General features: G+C 41.4%; 1 protein-coding gene across 1 annotated transcript in view; it reads left to right on the top strand.

The window, feature by feature from the left end:
• Positions 1-19,093, top strand: part of SEPTIN2 (septin 2) — a 32,061-nt gene extending 12,968 nt beyond the window's left edge. Inside the window, exons 4-13 of the mRNA XM_038748889.1 lie at positions 366-452; positions 1,775-1,898; positions 3,622-3,756; positions 3,948-4,065; positions 5,303-5,404; positions 6,116-6,261; positions 9,546-9,629; positions 11,001-11,058; positions 12,438-12,547; positions 16,815-19,093. Coding sequence (XP_038604817.1) covers positions 366-452; positions 1,775-1,898; positions 3,622-3,756; positions 3,948-4,065; positions 5,303-5,404; positions 6,116-6,261; positions 9,546-9,629; positions 11,001-11,058; positions 12,438-12,539 — 956 coding nt within the window. The 3' untranslated portion in view covers positions 12,540-12,547; positions 16,815-19,093. The remainder of the gene's footprint in view (positions 1-365; positions 453-1,774; positions 1,899-3,621; positions 3,757-3,947; positions 4,066-5,302; positions 5,405-6,115; positions 6,262-9,545; positions 9,630-11,000; positions 11,059-12,437; positions 12,548-16,814) is intronic.
• The last annotated feature ends 266 nt before the right edge of the window (positions 19,094-19,359 follow it).

Raw genomic sequence — 19,359 nt, 5'->3', positions numbered from 1 at the left:
AGGGTTATTAGAGTCATTCAGGAAACGTGTATTAATTGCCTCCCCTAATAAAGCATTTTTTTTTAATTGCCCCTTTGTCCATTTCCATCCACTGGTTCAGTGAAGCTCTCCATTCCTCATAATCATATACCTATAAAAACAACATAAGTTAGGCAAATTAACAGTGGTCAAGAGACCCGGAAAAAAATCTGAAAATCCCAAGCTCAAGCAAATATAAATTTGAATAAAAATTGAAAGTAGGTCCCTCAGCTCTGGTACTTAGGGGTAGAGGAGTTCACTGCCAGTAAAAGCTTTTACTGATTGACAGAAATAAGTGAACATGAGTTCATGTATGTTCACGGTAATATCTTATGTTTTGTTCACAGGTGAATCGGGTTTGGGAAAGTCCACACTCATAAACAGTCTGTTTCTGACTGATCTTTATCCAGAAAGGATTATTCCAGGAGCAGCAGGTAAAGAAAAGTACACCCATCCAGTCCGCTTGGAGCTTTCCGACGTTCACTTGGCTTATGACTTGTGTATAAGTTAGTGTATAACGTGGATCCTTTGGAGGGCTAAATGGAATTTCCCTGTATTGCCTTTCTACTTGGTAATAGCAAAATAATTAATAAATAGTGGTTCCATTTAAATTGTGTCAGTGACAGTCACGTGGCCTCAGAAAATTTAATCGGGACACTAACAGCTCTTTCCTGTGGCCGCAAACTCGTCACTTTTATTAGTTTCCTTCCCTCTAGACAGTAAGCTCCTTGTGGTCAGGGATCGTGTCTACTACCCATAATGTACTGCCCTTGAATTGAAGAGCAACATGACCTGGGAAAGGGCACGGACTTGGGAGCCGGAGGACCTGGATTCTAATCCTGGCTCTACCAGTTTCCTTCTGTGTAACCTTGGGGAAGTCACTTCTCTGTGCTTCAGTTTCCTCCTCTGTAAAATGGGGATTCATCGTCTGTTCTCCCTCCTACTTAGATTGGGAGCCTCATGTGGGACAGGGACTGTGATTAATTTGTATCTACTCCCGCATTTAGAACAGTGTCCGCTGCATAGCAAGTACTTAATAAATAGCACACTAATAGTAATACTTTCCCAAGTGCTTAGCACAGTACTCTGCACACGGTAAATGCTCAGTAAATACCATTGAGTGATTCTTCACCCGCCTCACCAAATAGAAGCTTTTCCCCCTTTTTTAATGGTATTTAAGTGCTAATTACACTGTACTAAGTGCTGGGGTTGATAAAAGCTAATCAGGTTGGACACAATCCATGTCCCACATAGAGCTCACATTCTTAATCCCCATTTTACAGATGATGAAACAGGCCCGGAGAAGTGAAGTGACTTAACCGAGCTCACACAGCAGACACGTAGCAGAGCCGGGACTAGAACCCAGGTCCTTCTTAGTCCCGGGCCCGTGCTCTACTAGGCCACAATTTACATTCCGTCTTTTAACTTTCCAAAAAGTTACCCCATCACCCCTCATAATGTATCTAAACTCCAGGATTCTATTTAAGCATAGGTCACCTAAAACCCAAATTTAGAATTGCAGATTTTAAAGGAAGGAAAAATTCTCCACTGAGCTTCAAGTAGAACCTGACCGAAAACGGCATCCCCTATTTTCCTATATCATTTGATCATCCGTTATATGGTAGGCTTCCAAATGTTTACACTCCCACTTTAGGAAACATTAATCTTAGAATTTACAGCTATCAAATATATTTTGGTTTTTAGCTAATGTGCAACCCTTCCTAATAGTAGGTTTGTTGGGTTTCTGGTTTTCTAGAAAAAATTGAGAGGACTGTGCAGATTGAGGCTTCGACGGTTGAAATTGAGGAGAGGGGCGTTAAACTCCGTCTGACGGTTGTGGACACGCCAGGATACGGTGATGCCATCAACTGCCGGGATTGGTAAGTTTCTGAAGGAGGCAACTCCGATTTCAGGAGGTGACAGCAAAGCCCAATCCATTTTCATAAGATTTGTAAAGTTCATTTCAAAAGTTTGTGTGGTTGCTTCTACACATATTGTTGAATGTTTCCCTTGCCAGTCATACTCATTTACTGTTTACTGTTTTGGCTACTTCGTATGAAGTTTTGAGTAGGCCACAGTTTTCCATGGCTATAGATAATATTAATAATAATAATAATGGCATTTATTAAGCGCGTACTATGTGCAAAGCACTGATATTACTTGTCATCGCAAGCCAGTTTAGCTCTCATTTGCTGATTTTCACTTGATAGTTGTAATGCTGGGAGAGCATTGGGCTACTCAGCTACAATACCATTCATTCATTCACTTTGTGTTGGGCTCTCATTGCGATAGCATTTTAAAGTAGAGGTTAACTTCACATAATTACAGCTGAGTTCCCTATTTAATGCTAAGGAATTACTGATTCTGTAATAGAAGTGTAGTAAAGTACAGGGAAGGTTAATGGTAAATTTTGAAGTTTAACTTATTTTTCCTGCTGCTTGAACCTGTTCCTTCCCTCCCAAGCTGTCAGTGTCACCCAACTTTTAAGAAGCCGCTTGACAATACTGACAATCGTATTTATTGAATGCGCACGGTGACCAGAGCACTGTAGTAAGCTCCTGGGAAAGAGTACAGTACAACAGAATTAGCAGAAACATTCCCTGCCCATAATGAGCTTACAGTCTAGACAGTGGTTTTGCCCCGTCGTGGAGACTTTCAGAAATCTAATGCCCATGTTTGGCAGCGGAAATCAGCATAAGATAATGAAAAATGACTAGCATTGGTGGTTTTTCTGTGTTTCACTTCAGACTGATAAACTGCCGTACAAAATGCTATAATTGTATGTTATGTTTTTATTTGAAAGACCCAATAAATGAGTAGAACCTTGAAGTGAATTCTCGGGAGCAGAAAATTGGAATGGATATGTGTTCACTAACATCAGACAGCTCCATAAATCACTAAATGTTCAGCTTCTAGTTTAGGATACCTCAGCTTGGTTCCCAAGGGTCCAAATAGATTTGGAAGTTTATGAGGGATCAGAATAGGAGAAAGAGGGGACCAGTTCCGTAAAGATCCTATTCCTTTCTGACAATTCTTTGGAAGACCTAGGTGAATTACCTGCATTCACCCGAAGATCTGCAGAGCTCCTAGAGTTTTCGCCATTCAGGGTGTCCCACAATTACACTAGCATTGGAGAAGGTGGGCATATAGTGTTCAGTGGCCTCAGTTTCCTTGGTAGGAGGCTGTTATGTGTGTGGTCTCCAGCATCCTGCAGCAGCATCGTTGGCCCTTCAGAGAGGCCTCAGGGACATGCCAAATACAGCTCATGCTATTAGGGTGAATATAGTGGGCTACGTATTTAGTGTTTATATTCAACACTTTTAAAAAGTCGAATCAGATCCAGGACAGCTGATGCAAAAAATAAAAATCCCAACTATCATCGTATTGGAGGTCATATTTGCTATAGAACCAGTTTGTACTGAGAAGTACAGATTCCCCCGTTGATTTTTTTCTTCGTGCTTTTTGTAAACCACCAATATGAAAAGTTTGGCCCGTGCTTTGGGAATTAGAAAGCCTGCACAAGACGTTTCTTTACTGTTCATGAACGGAATGGTGGACTTTTTTTTAATCAAAATTTTTATTTTGTGTATTTTTTACTTACAGTTTCAAGACCATAATCTCTTATATTGATGAGCAATTTGAACGGTATCTGCATGATGAAAGTGGTTTGAATAGGCGACATATTGTAGATAATAGAGTGCACTGCTGTTTCTACTTTATTTCACCTTTTGGACATGGGTAGGTATTCTGATATTTCAAGTCTGTGCATTGAATTTGATATCCACGTTTAGCTTGAGAATATCCTTTTTAGGAGGCAAAACTTGCATCTGTTTAGAAGTTTGAGGGTTCTTAAAGCAATATCTGTACTTTTGAGCTCTTGAAACTTTGTATTTCAATACCTGACCTTAATTATTTTTATTCACTTTTAGACTTAAACCCTTAGATGTTGAGTTTATGAAGGCTATTCACAACAAAGTGAATATCGTGCCTGTTATCGCAAAAGCAGATGCTCTTACGCTGAAGGAACGGGAACGGTTGAAGAAAAGGGTGAGTCATGAGTGATTACTCATTTGTTCTCAAAGCAGCAGGAATTAAATACCAATCTTGGATTTGATGAACTTCATGAATGAGAATGCATCAGTTTAGGCCTCCCATTCAGATTAATTTTTTTGTTTTGCTGTGTTTGGGTTTTCTTAAACTGTCCTAAGAATGTTTTTTCTAGTGTCTTCAAAATAACATTAGTAGGAGATTATATAAAGCTAAACCAGACCATAATGGTTCTTTAAAACTTTCTCTTGTTTTCTCGCATAAAAGGGTAACATTACTGGAACTAAACGCTTAGCCCAGAGAGTTCCCATTAAATTTTTCCAGTTCACCAATATACCAGAATACACCCTCTTCATTTATTCTTCACAAATAGGATCTCTTTGATTGGACTACAAATAAACACAAACATTTACCAACCGTCCTAAAATTTATCCTCTTTTATGGCTTCTTGAATCGGGCTTATTAGTGTAAATTATAAGAGTCAGTTGCAGAGAACAGCATCAAAGCTTAGACATGCTTCTAACCTTACAAAAGTGGTCGATGCTGTCGATAGACCTGGGCTCTAGCAATCACTTAAAAAAAAAAATCTGGCCACCCTGAAATGTTTGTCATTCATTCAGTCGTACTTATTGAGCGCTTACTGTGTGCAGAGCACTATACTAAGCGCTTGGAAAGTACAAATCGGTAACATATAGAGACGGACCCTACCCACCAACGGGTCTACAGTCTAGAAGGGGGAGACAGAAAACAAAACAAGTAGACGGGTGTCAATATCATCAGAATAAATAAATAGAATTATGGCTAGAATTATAGCTATAAATAGAATTATAGGATGCCAGCATCCTAAGATTACCCCATGATAATATGGCTGGTTCTGTCAGTGCTGGAAGGCTCCTGACTGGTCATTTTCCCTATCACCAACAGTGAATAATAATAATAAAAATAATTATGATATTTGTTAAGCGCTTACTACGTGCCAAGCATTGTTCTAAGCACTGGAGTAGGTCCAAGTATGAGACCTCAGTCTTATTCAACTACTCCCAAGCTGGTGTCTGAAATATGATCCGTTTCTCTGGAAAATTTTCAGTTCTTCAAGATGAGAGTATTACTGAAGTCCGTGAATTACTGTAATTTTGCTTCAATGATTTTTAGTGAATAAATGAATTTTGATTAATCAAAATTTAAGACTTCCCTGTGTAGGCTTTCTTTATTCCCTTGAGCTTTATCATTCTTTCAGATACTGGATGAAATTGAAGAGCATTGCATCAAGATTTATCATTTACCTGATGCGGAATCAGATGAAGACGAGGATTTTAAAGAACAGACCAGACTCCTGAAGGTGGACATCATAGGAAACTAGTGCATTTTCGAATTTAATTCCTTTTCAGCTTCAAGTAGTTATGAAATAAGGAGTGACTAACTGTAAGGAGTGTTTGACATGTTAGACCTTGTTGCACAGAAAACTACATTAAAATGCATGCTCAGTTTTTTGCTATAACATGGTAGTTGTGTTTTTGCTATGGAAAGCACATTGAACTAAACACTTCTAGACTGATTCATTCATTCATTCAATCGTATTTATTGAGCGCTTACTGTGTGCAGAGCACTGTACTAAGCGCTTGGGAAGTACAAGTTGGCAACATATAGAGACGGTCCCTACCCAACAGTGGGCTCACAGTCTATGATGACATGCATATAATTCCTTCTTCTTATTATTATTATTAATAATCATATTTATTGAGCACTTACTGTGTGCAAAGCACTGTACTCAGTACTTAAGAGAGTACAATATAACATGAGACACATTCCCTGCCCATTATAAGCTCACGGTCTAGCGTCTTCTAATATAGCAAGTCAGCTCACACTAACGTGAGTCACGCCATATACCCAACACAGACTCGTGTGGTGGGAACACAACATTCCCTCAATTCTTCAGTACCATTCTACGCAATCAGATAAGAAAAATGCACATTAAAGCAGAACTAACAGTGAATCCTAACTCTAGTGAATCCTTTCTCAAATAACTTTTTTTAATATATATTTCTTGCAGGCTAGCATTCCGTTTTCAGTTGTAGGATCCAATCAACTGATCGAAGCCAAAGGGAAAAAGGTTCGAGGTCGCCTTTATCCATGGGGTGTGGTGGAAGTGGAGAATCCAGAACATAATGACTTCCTGAAGCTGCGAACTATGCTAATGTAAGACACATAACATTTCTCTTTTAAAGCATTTACCGTAGAGAATATTATTATCCATGCTCTGATTGCTTTGCTTTGCCTTAGTACATAGGTAGCTTTTTTAAGTCATTGACTCCTTTAATAATGATGGCATGGGGAGGATACATGGTGATCAGGTTGTCCCACGTGGGGTTCACAGTCTTAGTCCCCATTTTACAGAAGAGGTAACTGAGGCACAATGCAGTTAAGTGACTTGTCCAAAGTCACACAGCTGATAAGTGGCGGATCTGGGATTTGAACCCAGGACCTGACTCCCAAGCCCGGGCTCTTTCCACTGAGCCACGCTGCCTCTTTAGAGCACAACTGTCCTACTGTGAAAATACTGGGTGTGGTTTGTAGAGCATTCCTCCGGCTCCTTTTCAGATCACAACCCAAGATGAACAGGCTTTTTCGCAACATTTCTCAGTCATAAATTCTCAAATTACAGTGCTTGTGGGGTGGGAGCATAGGGAGGGTATGGCTTATTTCAAGAACAAATTGGATTTCATATTCGCAAGGCACTGCTAGAGGCCTGCACAGACTGGATCTAACCCATCAGTCCTAGCCTGTCTTGGCTCGCACGAGGGCAGCTCGGACCTTGCAGATCCCTGCAGTCACCCATTTAAGGCAGGGCTCACTTCCAAGAGGAAGCAATACAGCAGATGGACAGGTGCTCTTTGACTTTCTGCTGTGATCACAACTCAGCAACCCCAGAGAATAACTGAGAACTTTTTGGAAAGATTCCGGTTCACTTTTGGTTGGGCCCACGGTCACGGCCAATCCAGCTCTTTTGCCCCCGTCTACGGGTGGCAGGGAAAGAAACCAGGACAGGTCACACTGAGCCAGTTTCCAGGCAGTGTAGCATTCGATCATAGCATATTAAATCTTTCTCTTAAAGAGAGCTGGTCTTTGTTATGGAAATAGATAGAGGCCCTAAAATAAATCATGTCCTTGCCGTTTTTATTGAGGGCACTTTCTTCAAGTTAGGTTTCAGGAACGTAGAGGAAGACAGAAAGAAGTAGCCTAGAATATCTTCACAAAAGTGAACCGGCCAGATTTGCATCTGAAAATCTATCCTTCCATAACTGAATGAAAAGTCAAAGAGAAGCCTTTTGGGAGAGGTTGGAGATTAAATCTCATTCAGAAACTGTCACTGCCAACTCCCGTCAGTTTTGTACATGAAAGTTGTAGATCACAACTAGGCCTATTATCTTTGGGGCTCCTTATGACATTCGTGAAATCGAGAGTGTCTCTGGACTCTTGTTTAAAATTACTAGGGCACACCCCTCAATTCCCCAGAAGACATCCCAAAACAGTTAATAGTTTCTCAGTTACCCGTGGCACCTTGGGTGGCCAGACCACAGGTCTCTTTCCCTTGTGTGCATATGCTTTATTTCATTCGCCATGATGGTGAGGAGCAGCAGCATGCTAACTACTCTGGCCTTTTCAGCGGGGGCCCTGGTCCCGGCTGTCTCTAGAATCTGTGACTCTCAGCCATATTCTGTTTTGGATTGCTGGCTCTTCGGTTCTTGAGATTTGATCGCATCTGCTGTACACCTGAGGCTACCCTGCTGGATGTTATTGTTGATCTATTTTCTCTTAGCAGCCTCTGTGCAGCTGGCATGGCTAACGTGCCAGTTTCCCTCAGGTGGCACCAGTCCACAATTACCGTTCCAGTACCTCTTAGCCAGGAGGCACTGGTCTAGGATTTTTTTGGGGCTTTTTTTTCCAGGGAGAGGGGAAAGGGGGAGTGTTTGTTAAGCACTTACTATGTGCTGGGCACTGTACTAAGCACTGGGGAAGATACAAGCTAATCAGGTTGGACACAGTCCACGTCCCACGTGGGGCTCTCAGTATTAATCCCCATTTTACAGATGAGGTAACTGAGACACAGAAAAGGGCAGTGACTTGCTCAGGGTCATTTAGCCACATAGCAGACAAGTGGCAGAGCCAAGATTAGAACCCGGGGTCCTCTGCCCCCAAGGCCTGGTGCTCTATCTAGGAGGCCATGCTGCTTCCGAAACAGCAGCTCTTAGGTGTGGCGGTATTTCTGGGTCTGCAAAATGATTGCTCTCCACATAGGATGTTGGTTGTAGGCCTGCAAACAAGTCTTCCTGGGGTCAAGTCTCTGGGTCACGAGTACCTTTTGATTATGCTGATGCTAATCCATTTACAGGGGTCGTACACGGGAATCGTTAGAATTTCCTGGACTGCTCCAAGGGGATTAGTCCCCTAGGGTCGGGACTCATTTGGGTCCTAAATCACCATCCACGGTAAACCAGTGACCCTGACTTGCATATTACCTTCCTCAGTGGGACCTTTGAGGTAACAAAGCAGGGGCTCTCTAGAGCAGCTGGATGATGTTTTGACTTAGCCACTGAGTGGCAACAGAATCCCATGGTTAAGACCCCTCTACTGCATCAACAGCTAGGCACCTGAACTCTAGAAATGTGTTTGGGCCAAGAATCTGCCCATCTTAAGTCCCAGGATTTAAGAACCTGAATATGACCCAACAGACACTAAGCTGGACCTGATGATGAAGATGATGATGGCATTTATTAAGCACTTACTATGTGCAAAGCACTGTTCTAAGCGCTGGGGAGGTTACAAGGTGATCCAGTTGTCCCATGGGGGGCTCATGGTCTTAGTCCCCATTTTACAGATGCGGTAACTGAGGCACAGAGAAGTGAAGTGACCTGCCCAAAGTCAGTCAATCAATCAATCAGTCGTATTTATTGAGCGCTTACTGTGTGCAGAGCACTGTACTAAGCACTTGGAAAGTACAAGTTGGCAACATATACAGTCCCTACCCAACAGTGGGCTCACAGTCTAAAAGGGGGAGACAGAGAACAAAACCAAACATACTAACAAAATAAAATAAATAGAATTGATATGTACAAGTAAAATAAATAGAGTAATAAATGTGTACAAACATATATACATATATACAGGTACTGTGGGGAAGGGAAGGAGGTAAGATGGGGGGAATGGATGTCACGCAGCTGACAATTGGCAGAGCCGGGATTTGAACCCATGACCTCTGACTCCTAAGCCCGGGCTCTTTCCACTGAGCCACGCTGCCTCACAGGTTTCTTCAGACAGTTCCACAATTTGCCATCCTGTATCTCATTGCTATCCATCTGGTTGGCCTCACTGCCAACCTGAAGCTTGGTATTCTTCTGTGAGGTAGTTGATTTTTCTTGTCTTCTTTTATTTTAAATAGTATACTGCTTGATGTGAGTTATTTTTTTTTCTCTGTTGGCCAGCACCCACATGCAGGATCTCCAGGAGGTGACCCAGGACCTTCACTACGAGAACTTCCGGTCTGAGAGGCTTAAAAGAGGCGGCAGGTTGTCATCCCGGGGTTACATTATCCCTCTCTCTCCTCTGTACGTACTGTGCTTTTCTGTCTGTCCATCTCTACACCTCTGTCTCTCAACAGCAGAATTTGCTTTGATCAAGGTCGCCTGCCTCTCCTGAGGCAACAAGCAGATACCTGACCCATATTGATCTCATTCTTGTCTCAGTCTTCCAGAGCTAAAGAAATAGTAGGTTTAGGATCATAATTTGAAAGAAAAGTACCAATATCACTGAAGTGTGGCGTTTTCGGAGCACCTTTCAGCAAGCGTAACGTTTCGTCTCATGGGACAAAACCTATCTGCTCCTTGCAACTGTTAGACATTTTAGGCACTTTAGTAGGGCATAATAGTTGTCATCGTGCCTTCAGAAACCACAATGAAAGAAAAATTATTATTTATCCTATGGCCCGCTTCTGTTTACTAGGGAGGCTTGTTTGGCCCAATATACGTTGTGCCTGTGTGAGGAAAAACTGTATTTAAAAAACCAGCTTTTTCTTTGTAATGCGTATTTAATTAAATGATAGTAGTCCTGCTCTATTAACTGATCATACTTTCGTACAGACTTGTTACAAAGACTGTAAATTCAACTTTAAAAGAAAAACCTCAAAGGATCACATAAGAAGTTGTGCCAATTTGGCTGACACATTCTCTGATAACCGTGCCAGCTTCAGAAGGCACTCAGTCCCAGGGACAGTGCATTTTTAATTGCACTCTCCAAATGCACTGAAATTATTTCTACAATTCTGTTCAAAAGAGTTTTGCCGTCACTCATGATTTTACTTTGCTTCATTCACTTAGATATTCAGATCCAGTTCCTTTTTTTAAGATGGACCTTCATTCACCTGTGGCGTGATATTGGAAACTGATGTCATACCAGTTTTAAGAAAGGAAAGCACTGATGGGGTTCAACAACTCTAGTAATATTAACTAGGTGATGGTGTGTGGGTTCTGAACTCTCTCTCAAATGAGGTTTATCTGTGTGGTTTGTTTGGGATCATAGAAAATTATTTGGTTAAATTCCATACTTTGACTAGCCTTCAGGCCAGGATTTAGGAAAAGATGCTGCCACCAGCCATAAATTTAGAGTAAAAAAAAAAAAAGTGTTCTCTTAAGTTCTCCATTTTGTATGTTTCTGACTTCTTTGAATTCCTTCCTTTACTTTCCTCTTTTCTTTGTTGTATTAAAGAACTAAACTTTTTTTTTAACAGAGTAAACTAGGATGAACTAAGTGTATTTTTTAAAAGATTTTAGTGTACGGCTCATTCTGAATGCCAATATTTTCATGCTAACTGACATTAAAAAGGCAAATGAATATAAAACTAATGTTTGCAGATGATAGTTGACTTTGTGCTCTCTCTTTAGGAAAGTGGAAAATGAGGAAGTGAATAAAGACCAGATCTTGCTGGAGAAGGAAGCTGAAGTAAGTAAGCAAGCACCCTTCCCAATTTTAAGGCCTTAAGGGTATTGTACGAAAAAACCACGTCGTGTGACGGGGCAAGAGGAGCGGTCAGGAAGGTGGAGTGCTGAAGTGGGGCTGGGGAAATCACACTTTGGGGAGGTCGCTAAAGGTAGAGCCGGAGAAGTAACAGCTGGAAATGTAGTGCTGGCAATAGGGGAGTTGGGGGGCGTTCGGCTGGCCCTTTTTCTGCTCCTCCTGTTCCTAGCCGGGCCTAGGAAGCTTGAGTACTTTCTCTTTGAGGGAACAGGTATTTGGGTTCAAGCAAGCATACATGCAGGAGTTTAAGAATCAACATTCTTTCTCCTCCTGTTTGTTTCTGATGCATAAGGTTAACATTTTATTCTTGCTCCAAGTATAACCCTTTCTGGCCCTCCTTAACTTCCTGGGAAATCCAAAATGTTTGGAGTATGAGGGGTTTTTTGTTTTGTTTTGTTTTTTAAGCCTTTCAGATGGAAAAGAAGGTTGGATTTAGGACTAGGTAATAAGTCAGTCTTTCATGTTTAGTGTGCAGACCACTGAACTAAGTACTTGGGAGAATACGGTAGAGTTAGGAGAGTGATCCTTGCTTTCAAAATATTTGAAATCTATCAGGGGAGGCAGACTCTATAATAATTTACAGATAGGAGGAAGCCAGAAAACAGGATGTGTACAAGAGTGCTTAAGTAATAGGGTATGTAAGAGTTGTACAAGATGGCTACCAAGGTTGAGAATACACAAGCGCGTAGTTGTGCGGACTTGCTGAAGTGACAGGTAAGGTGATATTATCTGGGGAAATTAGAAGTTAAACAGGCGACTAATAAGACACGGGAACTCTCAAGTCGTTTGGTTCCTTGAAAATAGGAAGTTAAATGAAGATAGGATTAGCCTGGGTACAGTGCTGTGCACACAGTAAGCGCTCAATAAATAGGATTGATTGAGTACATTCAGTTTTTAGTGTGTGTTTTGGATCGAACACTGCTAGGGAATTAGGGAGCAAATGGTCTTTGACAATGTGTGTGTGTGTCTATTTGGGTACAAAGCAGTGCAGTGTTAGAAGAAATGGTTACTTACATGAATGCAGCACTGATCAAGGTACACACTATAATGTGGGTTTTCCGTAATGTGGGATTTATCTGGAACGTAACTCTGCCATTGCAGGAGAATCGCCAGAAACCTTAAATATTGACGGTATGGTCCCGGTAGGCTTTCTGGTGTTCTCCCCATCCTGTGGGTCTGACCTGGGGTAGGGATGGGGAGGATGAAGAGGTTAGGGATGGAATGGGGGTGGATTTCTGACCTGGAAAAAACCCCTGAGAAGGGCCAGAACTATCATAATGGATCTCAACTTGGCTGTTTTACAGCTGCGTCGTATGCAAGAGATGATTGCAAGAATGCAGGCCCAGATGCAAATACAGATGCAGGGAGGAGATGGAGATGGCAGCGTACATGGTCACCACGTTTAAGTTCATAGGTAAGAACCGGAATTTCTCCTAGCAAAGGAGACCTGGGGTAATTCATTCAATCTTGTTTATTCAGTGCATACCGTTTGCAAGAACAATATACTGAGTGCTTGGAGAAGGTGCACTGAAGATCCCTGCTCGCCAAGTGCCTACCATCTAGTTGGGGGAGCCAAGGGGAAATCCAAATTACTTACAATTTTGTGGGTGCAGGAGGGGAAATTAAAGGAACAACTTATAGTAATAAAGGCGAGGAATGATGGGATGAGTGAATAAATAAGTAGATTTGCCACATTTTTACCATAACCTTTCTGTAACCTTTTCAACTAATAGATAAAATAAGCTCAGACCACACTGGCTGATTGGGTTTATGATCTGTGTGCCAGAGAGATCATTTTTCTCCATGAAACTGTGTTCTTCAGCAACAGGTAGTGCTGTGCCCTTTTCCACTCTCGGTGCTGTCGTTGAGTGTGGCACTTGCACTGCAAAAATCCCTGGGGCTGAGCGGGGGAATCTTTATAATTTATCCAGTTCAGTGTTCTGCGCAAGATCCAAGGTTTGAAGGTTGTGAGTGAGTGAATGCACGGAAACGGTGGATTGAGAAAATGAGGATTCCTTTCTTTGTAAGCCCCATCTACAGATTCGCTCAGCCAGCTTTATTCCCCCCCTACTTAGGGGTCGGAGGGAAGAAAATGAGGTCCTGATCTGAACTGCTCTGCCTGGCCCCAATTCCTATATCCCCTTCACTATATCTTTGACCATTGAGGATGATGCTCTAGGAAGACCAAGTTTTCATTCCAACATTTAGTGGAGAAACCACCATAATTTGAGCCACGAATCTGGTGATCTTGCTGAAAACAGTGAGCAGAGAAGAGCTCTTCTGCTCAGTCACCTTCATAGAATCCTCCTTATATGGAAAGCTGAGGACGTGCCGCAGGATTTTCAAGATCTTGCCGCCGTTATCACCGTCTTCAAGAAGAAAGGGGAAAGCTAACTGCAAAACTTTATTGTGGGGTCTCACTGGTCTCCGTTCTTGGCAAAGTGCTCGCCAGAATCATCCTTGACCAACTACAGAAGACCAGTTAACCATGTGCTCTCCAAATTGCAGCGAGGCTTCAAGTCACTAAGGAACCCACAGGGTGCATTTTTTTTTTTTAATTTTGCTGAAATGCAGATTCAGAAATGTAGGAAATAACCTCAGGATCTCTACCCTGTGTTGCAGACCATGTAAAAGCCTTGACACCATTAGTAAACCTGACATCATTGGAGCTTGTCTGACCAGAGACATTTATTAATAAAAATGATTCCATGAAAATATAGTTGGTCTCATAAGAATCAGGTCATCATCATCATCATCATCATCAGTCGTATTTATTGAGCGCTTACTGTGTGCAGAGCACTGTACTAAGCGCTTGGGAAGTACAATTTGACAACATATACAGTCCCTACCCAATAGTGGGCTCACAGTCTAAAAGGGGAGTCTAAAAGGTGACTCTTGTATGATCTCTCCTACCATCAATGGAGTAAAAGCAGGGCAGTCATTCATTCAGTTGTATTTATTGAACGCTTACTGTGTGCAGAGCACTGTACTAAGCGCTTGGGAAGTACAAATCGGCAACATATAGAGACGGTCCCTACCCAAAGACGCGCTCAGAGTCTAGTCTTACAGTCCTTTCCTGCCTTTACAAAGCCGTACTCTGGCGCATCAGTTTCTAAGAATCTGCAGTCTGGTGTCCGAATAAAATTCCAGATATCTGGGAAATATTTTTGTAGTTGCTGTGAGCCTACCACAAGTCCTTTGGGTGGATTATATAGGTAGGAACTCTTCTGAGCCGTGACTGTGAAAGCACAGAAAAATGACAATCTGCAGATGCCTGGGAACTACTCAGAATCAGCACTTTGGAGTGAGAACTTATTTGAAGAAGGCAGAGGTTATGTGCAGCCCCTATTTGACAAACTGGAAGGACACACATGCACACATCACATCACACACCCCTCTCCACAACCCCAAGCAATTTGGGAAAATACCACACAACAGATGGCACCGTTGGAGAGTGGAGATGTGGACCAAATTAGGTCCATTAGACCCATTGGGAATTTAGCACAATGAAACAAATTGTATTTTAACTGAACATCTGAAAGTGTAAATTGAGGCAGAACTTCACTTCTGTTCCTAAAAATGCTGAATGTTTTGTTCTCAAAAAATAACTAAGTTTTAAGGTAGAAAAGATATTTAAAGGAAGAGCAGACTAGGATGGGGGTCTCTATTTGTTGCCAAATTGTACTTTCCAAGCGCATGGTACAGTGCTCTGCACACAGTAAGTGCTCACTAAACACGACAATGAATGATTGAGAGCAAATTCAAGATGCATGGAGGCCAGTGTCAGAGATCAATTTAAAAGGTGTGAGGAGAGTTGAGGGCTCATTATCAAGCTGTTGAAAAAGAGATGAATGATCATTTTAAACAACCCAGTGTAGTAGCCAGTGAGAGACCAAGTAAAGCATCCATACAATTTATTTTGTTTAAGCATTTAACTTTGTGCAAAGCACTGAGCTAAGAACTGGGAGATGGTATAAGGTTAATCCATGGAGATGTTACCCCTGGTCCACTGTGGACTTTCAGGGACCATTCAAAATGAGAGGACATAATTTTTAAAAAACACAATAACGTAAGAAGCGTGAGAACGGAAGTTAACTACAACTTAAAAAACTTTCCAGGCTCATCGAGTACTCCTGGCCGAACGATCGCTAAAGTCCCAGGGTTTTTACAGCCGGGAAGTTATCCGACAGCTCCAGCTCTACCCAGTCAGCTCCAGCTGACAGGGAAGAGAGGAAACAATCTGGAACTCGGAGAACAGGGCTCTAACTACCGCCCACCTCTTTCCCAGTTCCGTGTCACCCAAAAATTTAGGTATTCACTCTCCCCCACCACCCTACCTCCCTTTAGCACTTACGTCTTGTCTTGTTTTATGCCGTCGAGTCGTTTCTGACCCATAGCGACACCACGGACACGTCTCTCCCAGGACGCCCCGCTGCCCATCTGCAATCGTTCCGGTAGTGTATCCGTAGCATTTTTCTTGGTAAAAATACACAAGTCGTTTAACATTGCCGCCTTCCGCGCGGTAAACGCGAGTCTCCGCCCTCGACTCTCTCGTGCCGCTACTGCCCAGCGTGGGTGAGGCTTGACTTGTAGGAGATTGCCTTCCACTGGCTAGCCACCGGCCAAGCTAGGAATGGGATGAGTAGGCCTCTGCTTGACTCTCCCTCCCGCAGCCGAGACTGGTAGAGCCCTGGAAACTCTCCAGATACGACCTTTTAGACTTTTAGACCTTTTTTAGACTTAGTCTTTTAGACTGTGAGCCCACTGTTGGGTAGGGACTGTCTCTATATGTTGCCAACTTGTACTTCCCAAGCGCTTAGTACAGTGCTCTGCACACAGTAAGCGCTCAATAAATACGATTGATGATGATGATGATGACCCTGAGAGGGGAGCGCTTATGTACTTAACTTTAAATGCTTTTGCTTCCCCCATTGGTAATTAATTTTATTGTCTTCATCTCACTAGATTGTAAGCTCCTCAGGGGCAGGCACCGTGTCTTCTAACACTATAGCATCTTCCTAAGCGCTTAGTATCATGCTCTTGGCAGAGGAAGCACTCAGTAAATACTCTTGATTGACAAGATGATAATAATTATGGTGTTTGTTAAGCTCTTACTATGCGCCAGGCATTGTACTAAGCGCTGGGGTGGATACAAGCAAATTGGTTTGGATGCTGTCCCTGTCATTCTCTATCTCCCCCTTTTAGACTGTGAGCCCACTGTTGGGTAGGGACTGTCTCTATATGTTGCCAACTTGTACTTCCCAAGCGCTTAGTACAGTGCTCTGCACACAGTAAGCGCTCAGTAAATACGATTGATTGATTGATTCATTGCCTTATTTATTGAGCACTTACTGTGTGCAGAGGACTGTACTAAGCTACTAAGCCCTGTCCCATGTGGGGCTCACAGTCTCAATCCCCATTTTACAGATGAGGTAACTGAGGCACAGAGAAGTGAAGTGACTTGCCCCAGGTCACACAGCAGACAAGTGGTGAAGCCAGGATTAGAACCCATGGCCTTCTGACCCCAAAGGCCATGCTCTATCCATTACGCATGCTTCTTCTCTGTGTTCGAGATACTGCTTACTTGTACAGAATGTTACATTCGCTCACTTGATTCAGTATTTTGGAGTTACTGGTATGCAAAAATAGCTTTCAACTGTTCCTTTAACCTCTTTTTACAGGTAACATTTACAGAGGAATAAAAGGAAAACATTCCAGATGTGATGCTACGGTGTATTTTGCATGAGAATACTGAGAGGACGCCAACCTTCTACAGTGCCTGTGACTCGAAAATGGTTACATTTGATTTTTTTTTTATCTTAAGCGCCTTGTGATAACTTTTGTAATATGTACCTTGCAACGTTGTATTTCATTAATAGTCTATACTTTATATAGGTAGCGACACTTTTTCCTGGCTTTTATTTTCCTCACATAATGTTACTAATGCTCCATTAAAGTAGTTTTCTTTCTCCAACACACTAGAATTACTATATGGTTTATAATACTTTCTATAATGTAAGCTGACATGACTAGCCTGGACATTTATAGCTTTTTAATCTTTTTGGGACAAAAATCATTCTTATATACCTAGAAATAATTAGGTCATAGGCAGCTATCTAGTGATCTAACACAAGTAGCTTTCTCGGATCCATTTATAAGATCATTATTAAATCTGCAGCACCATAGTAAGACAGAGCTCTTGCTGTGTTTAAGCCTGTTTATACAAACTTGAAACCAGTTTTGCTGCTACTTTTCGATGCAGTAGAATTATTTCTGTCACCACATGTGTCTACCAAATAAGTGAATGGTTTGGGAACAGTAGCCAGGAGCACTTTCAAATATGGTGTGAATGAAAATATAATCCCCCTAATGCCATTGAGGAGCCTCCTGGATTCTGATTAGGCAAAAATAAAAAGTATGATAGACAAACGTGGAAAAGGACTTTTTAGTACTTCCAAAAGCTGAGTTTCTTAACACAAGATTGATAGCGTTGCTTATGCTGTTGAATAGGAAAAAAATAGAAAGCCTGTGAGCTTTTTTAAGGATATACGAGGATTTGGGAGTTGAGTAGTTTGGCGGAGAGGAGAGGGAGAGACTAGAGAAAGTCAGAAGGTATTTTTTTAAAAACACCAGGAAAGAATTATAAATGTCCTAAGCTTAGCGGGAAATAAAATCCCTTTTTTATAACCTTTATTAAACTTTAATATCAGGACCACTAATTTTGATTACAAATACTTCGGGATTTGAAAGTTACTTCTAAGAGAACATCGCCTCATTTATAAAAATGCAATTTTGTGGTCTTTCTGTGATCCCAGGCACACCCTTTGATGGTTAAGGTTGATTTTATTCGGCAATAGTAGCAGTAGATGCTCAAGTAGTATCACTCACGAGGCTTTCACTCTTTCGTTCCAGTAGAACTCAGTGTAGTAATGATGTTCTTGTCCAGTTCAGATCGCCTTTCCGTTTTCTGCTAACACATCCTTTATCGTTTAACAAATTGAGCTTGCTGCCAAATTTCCTAATACATGAAAAAGTGCATTTTTCAAATTGGTGCCTGCGAGAGTTCAGTAACCCATAGGTGCCAGAGGTCAAATTCAAGGAAGCAGCATTGCAAACCTGTCCATTGTCTCTGAGCTTGTAGAATTGTGGGCTTTCGCTTCACTCTTGGTATGTTCAACTGAGTACACTAAAAAATAAGCAGACTCCATTTCCATAGGAAGGCATCTTTTATTGTCTGTAAGCTGACTGCAAAGGAAAAAGCACATCAAGGTAACCGTGCTAATTCATGCTTTTAAGTTTGAACACAGGGTTGACAGTGGGCAGGGCTGAAGGAAAGGACTGTGTTATAAAGATGAGTTGTATTTTGCCAAGTAGATAAGAACAAAAGAAGTCAAGAAATAATTCATGTTAAACTTTATATTTCAAAAAAAGTGTGTTTTCTTGACACTCAAATGTGCTTTTCTACAGTTCTAGCAAAATCCTGGGATATTTCTCTATGAATGTTAAAATTAATCATTTGTTAAATACGTTTGGGGCATCTAGATTGTTGGACAGATGTCCATTTTTTTCAAGGAAAACTGTTCATAACATTTCAGTATGTTTTATATACCAAGTCAGTAAACTGAATTACAGTAGTATTTATAACTTGTACTAGGAGAAACTGTGAAAGTTTGTGTACACAAATTACCCACACAAACTTAACCCTGGGTATGTTTTGGAGCAAGTATTACTCGGGGAGGGTGTCATTTAAAAGAATTTTTTGGAGGGGTGGGTGAAGAAATCAACATTTGAAATTTTATTTCCATGGTTGTGTTTGCTATGCAGTTAAATCTGAATACGTACTTTTACTAATAAGCGGTGGATTGCTACCTGTGGAAAAGTATAAAAACATTTTTTTCAGCGTGATTTTTGTATCCATCAAAACTAACACTTTATCAATAAAGTATTATCAAGCATTCTACTCAGTGGAAATTTAAGTATCAAACTTCGTCTGAACACACTACAGAAAACTTATTTTGAGTTGCTCCACAGTAGACTTGTTTTCTATACTGTTGGTGTTAACTACAATGTAAAACTGGTGAAAGAGTTGCTGTGAAGTCCCATATACTTAATACAGTGCTCTGCACAGTTAGTGCATAGTAAATACCACAGATTGGTTGTGAAGTAGCAACACCTATGAGCAGTAATAGTTATGATTAGATTATTTATGAAGTTTTGATAAAGCTT

The sequence above is a fragment of the Tachyglossus aculeatus genome, chromosome 7 (genome assembly GCF_015852505.1).
Source record: "Tachyglossus aculeatus isolate mTacAcu1 chromosome 7, mTacAcu1.pri, whole genome shotgun sequence".
In the NCBI taxonomy this organism is placed as follows: Eukaryota; Metazoa; Chordata; class Mammalia; order Monotremata; family Tachyglossidae; genus Tachyglossus; species Tachyglossus aculeatus.
This window is presented reverse-complemented; position numbering and strand designations above follow the sequence as displayed.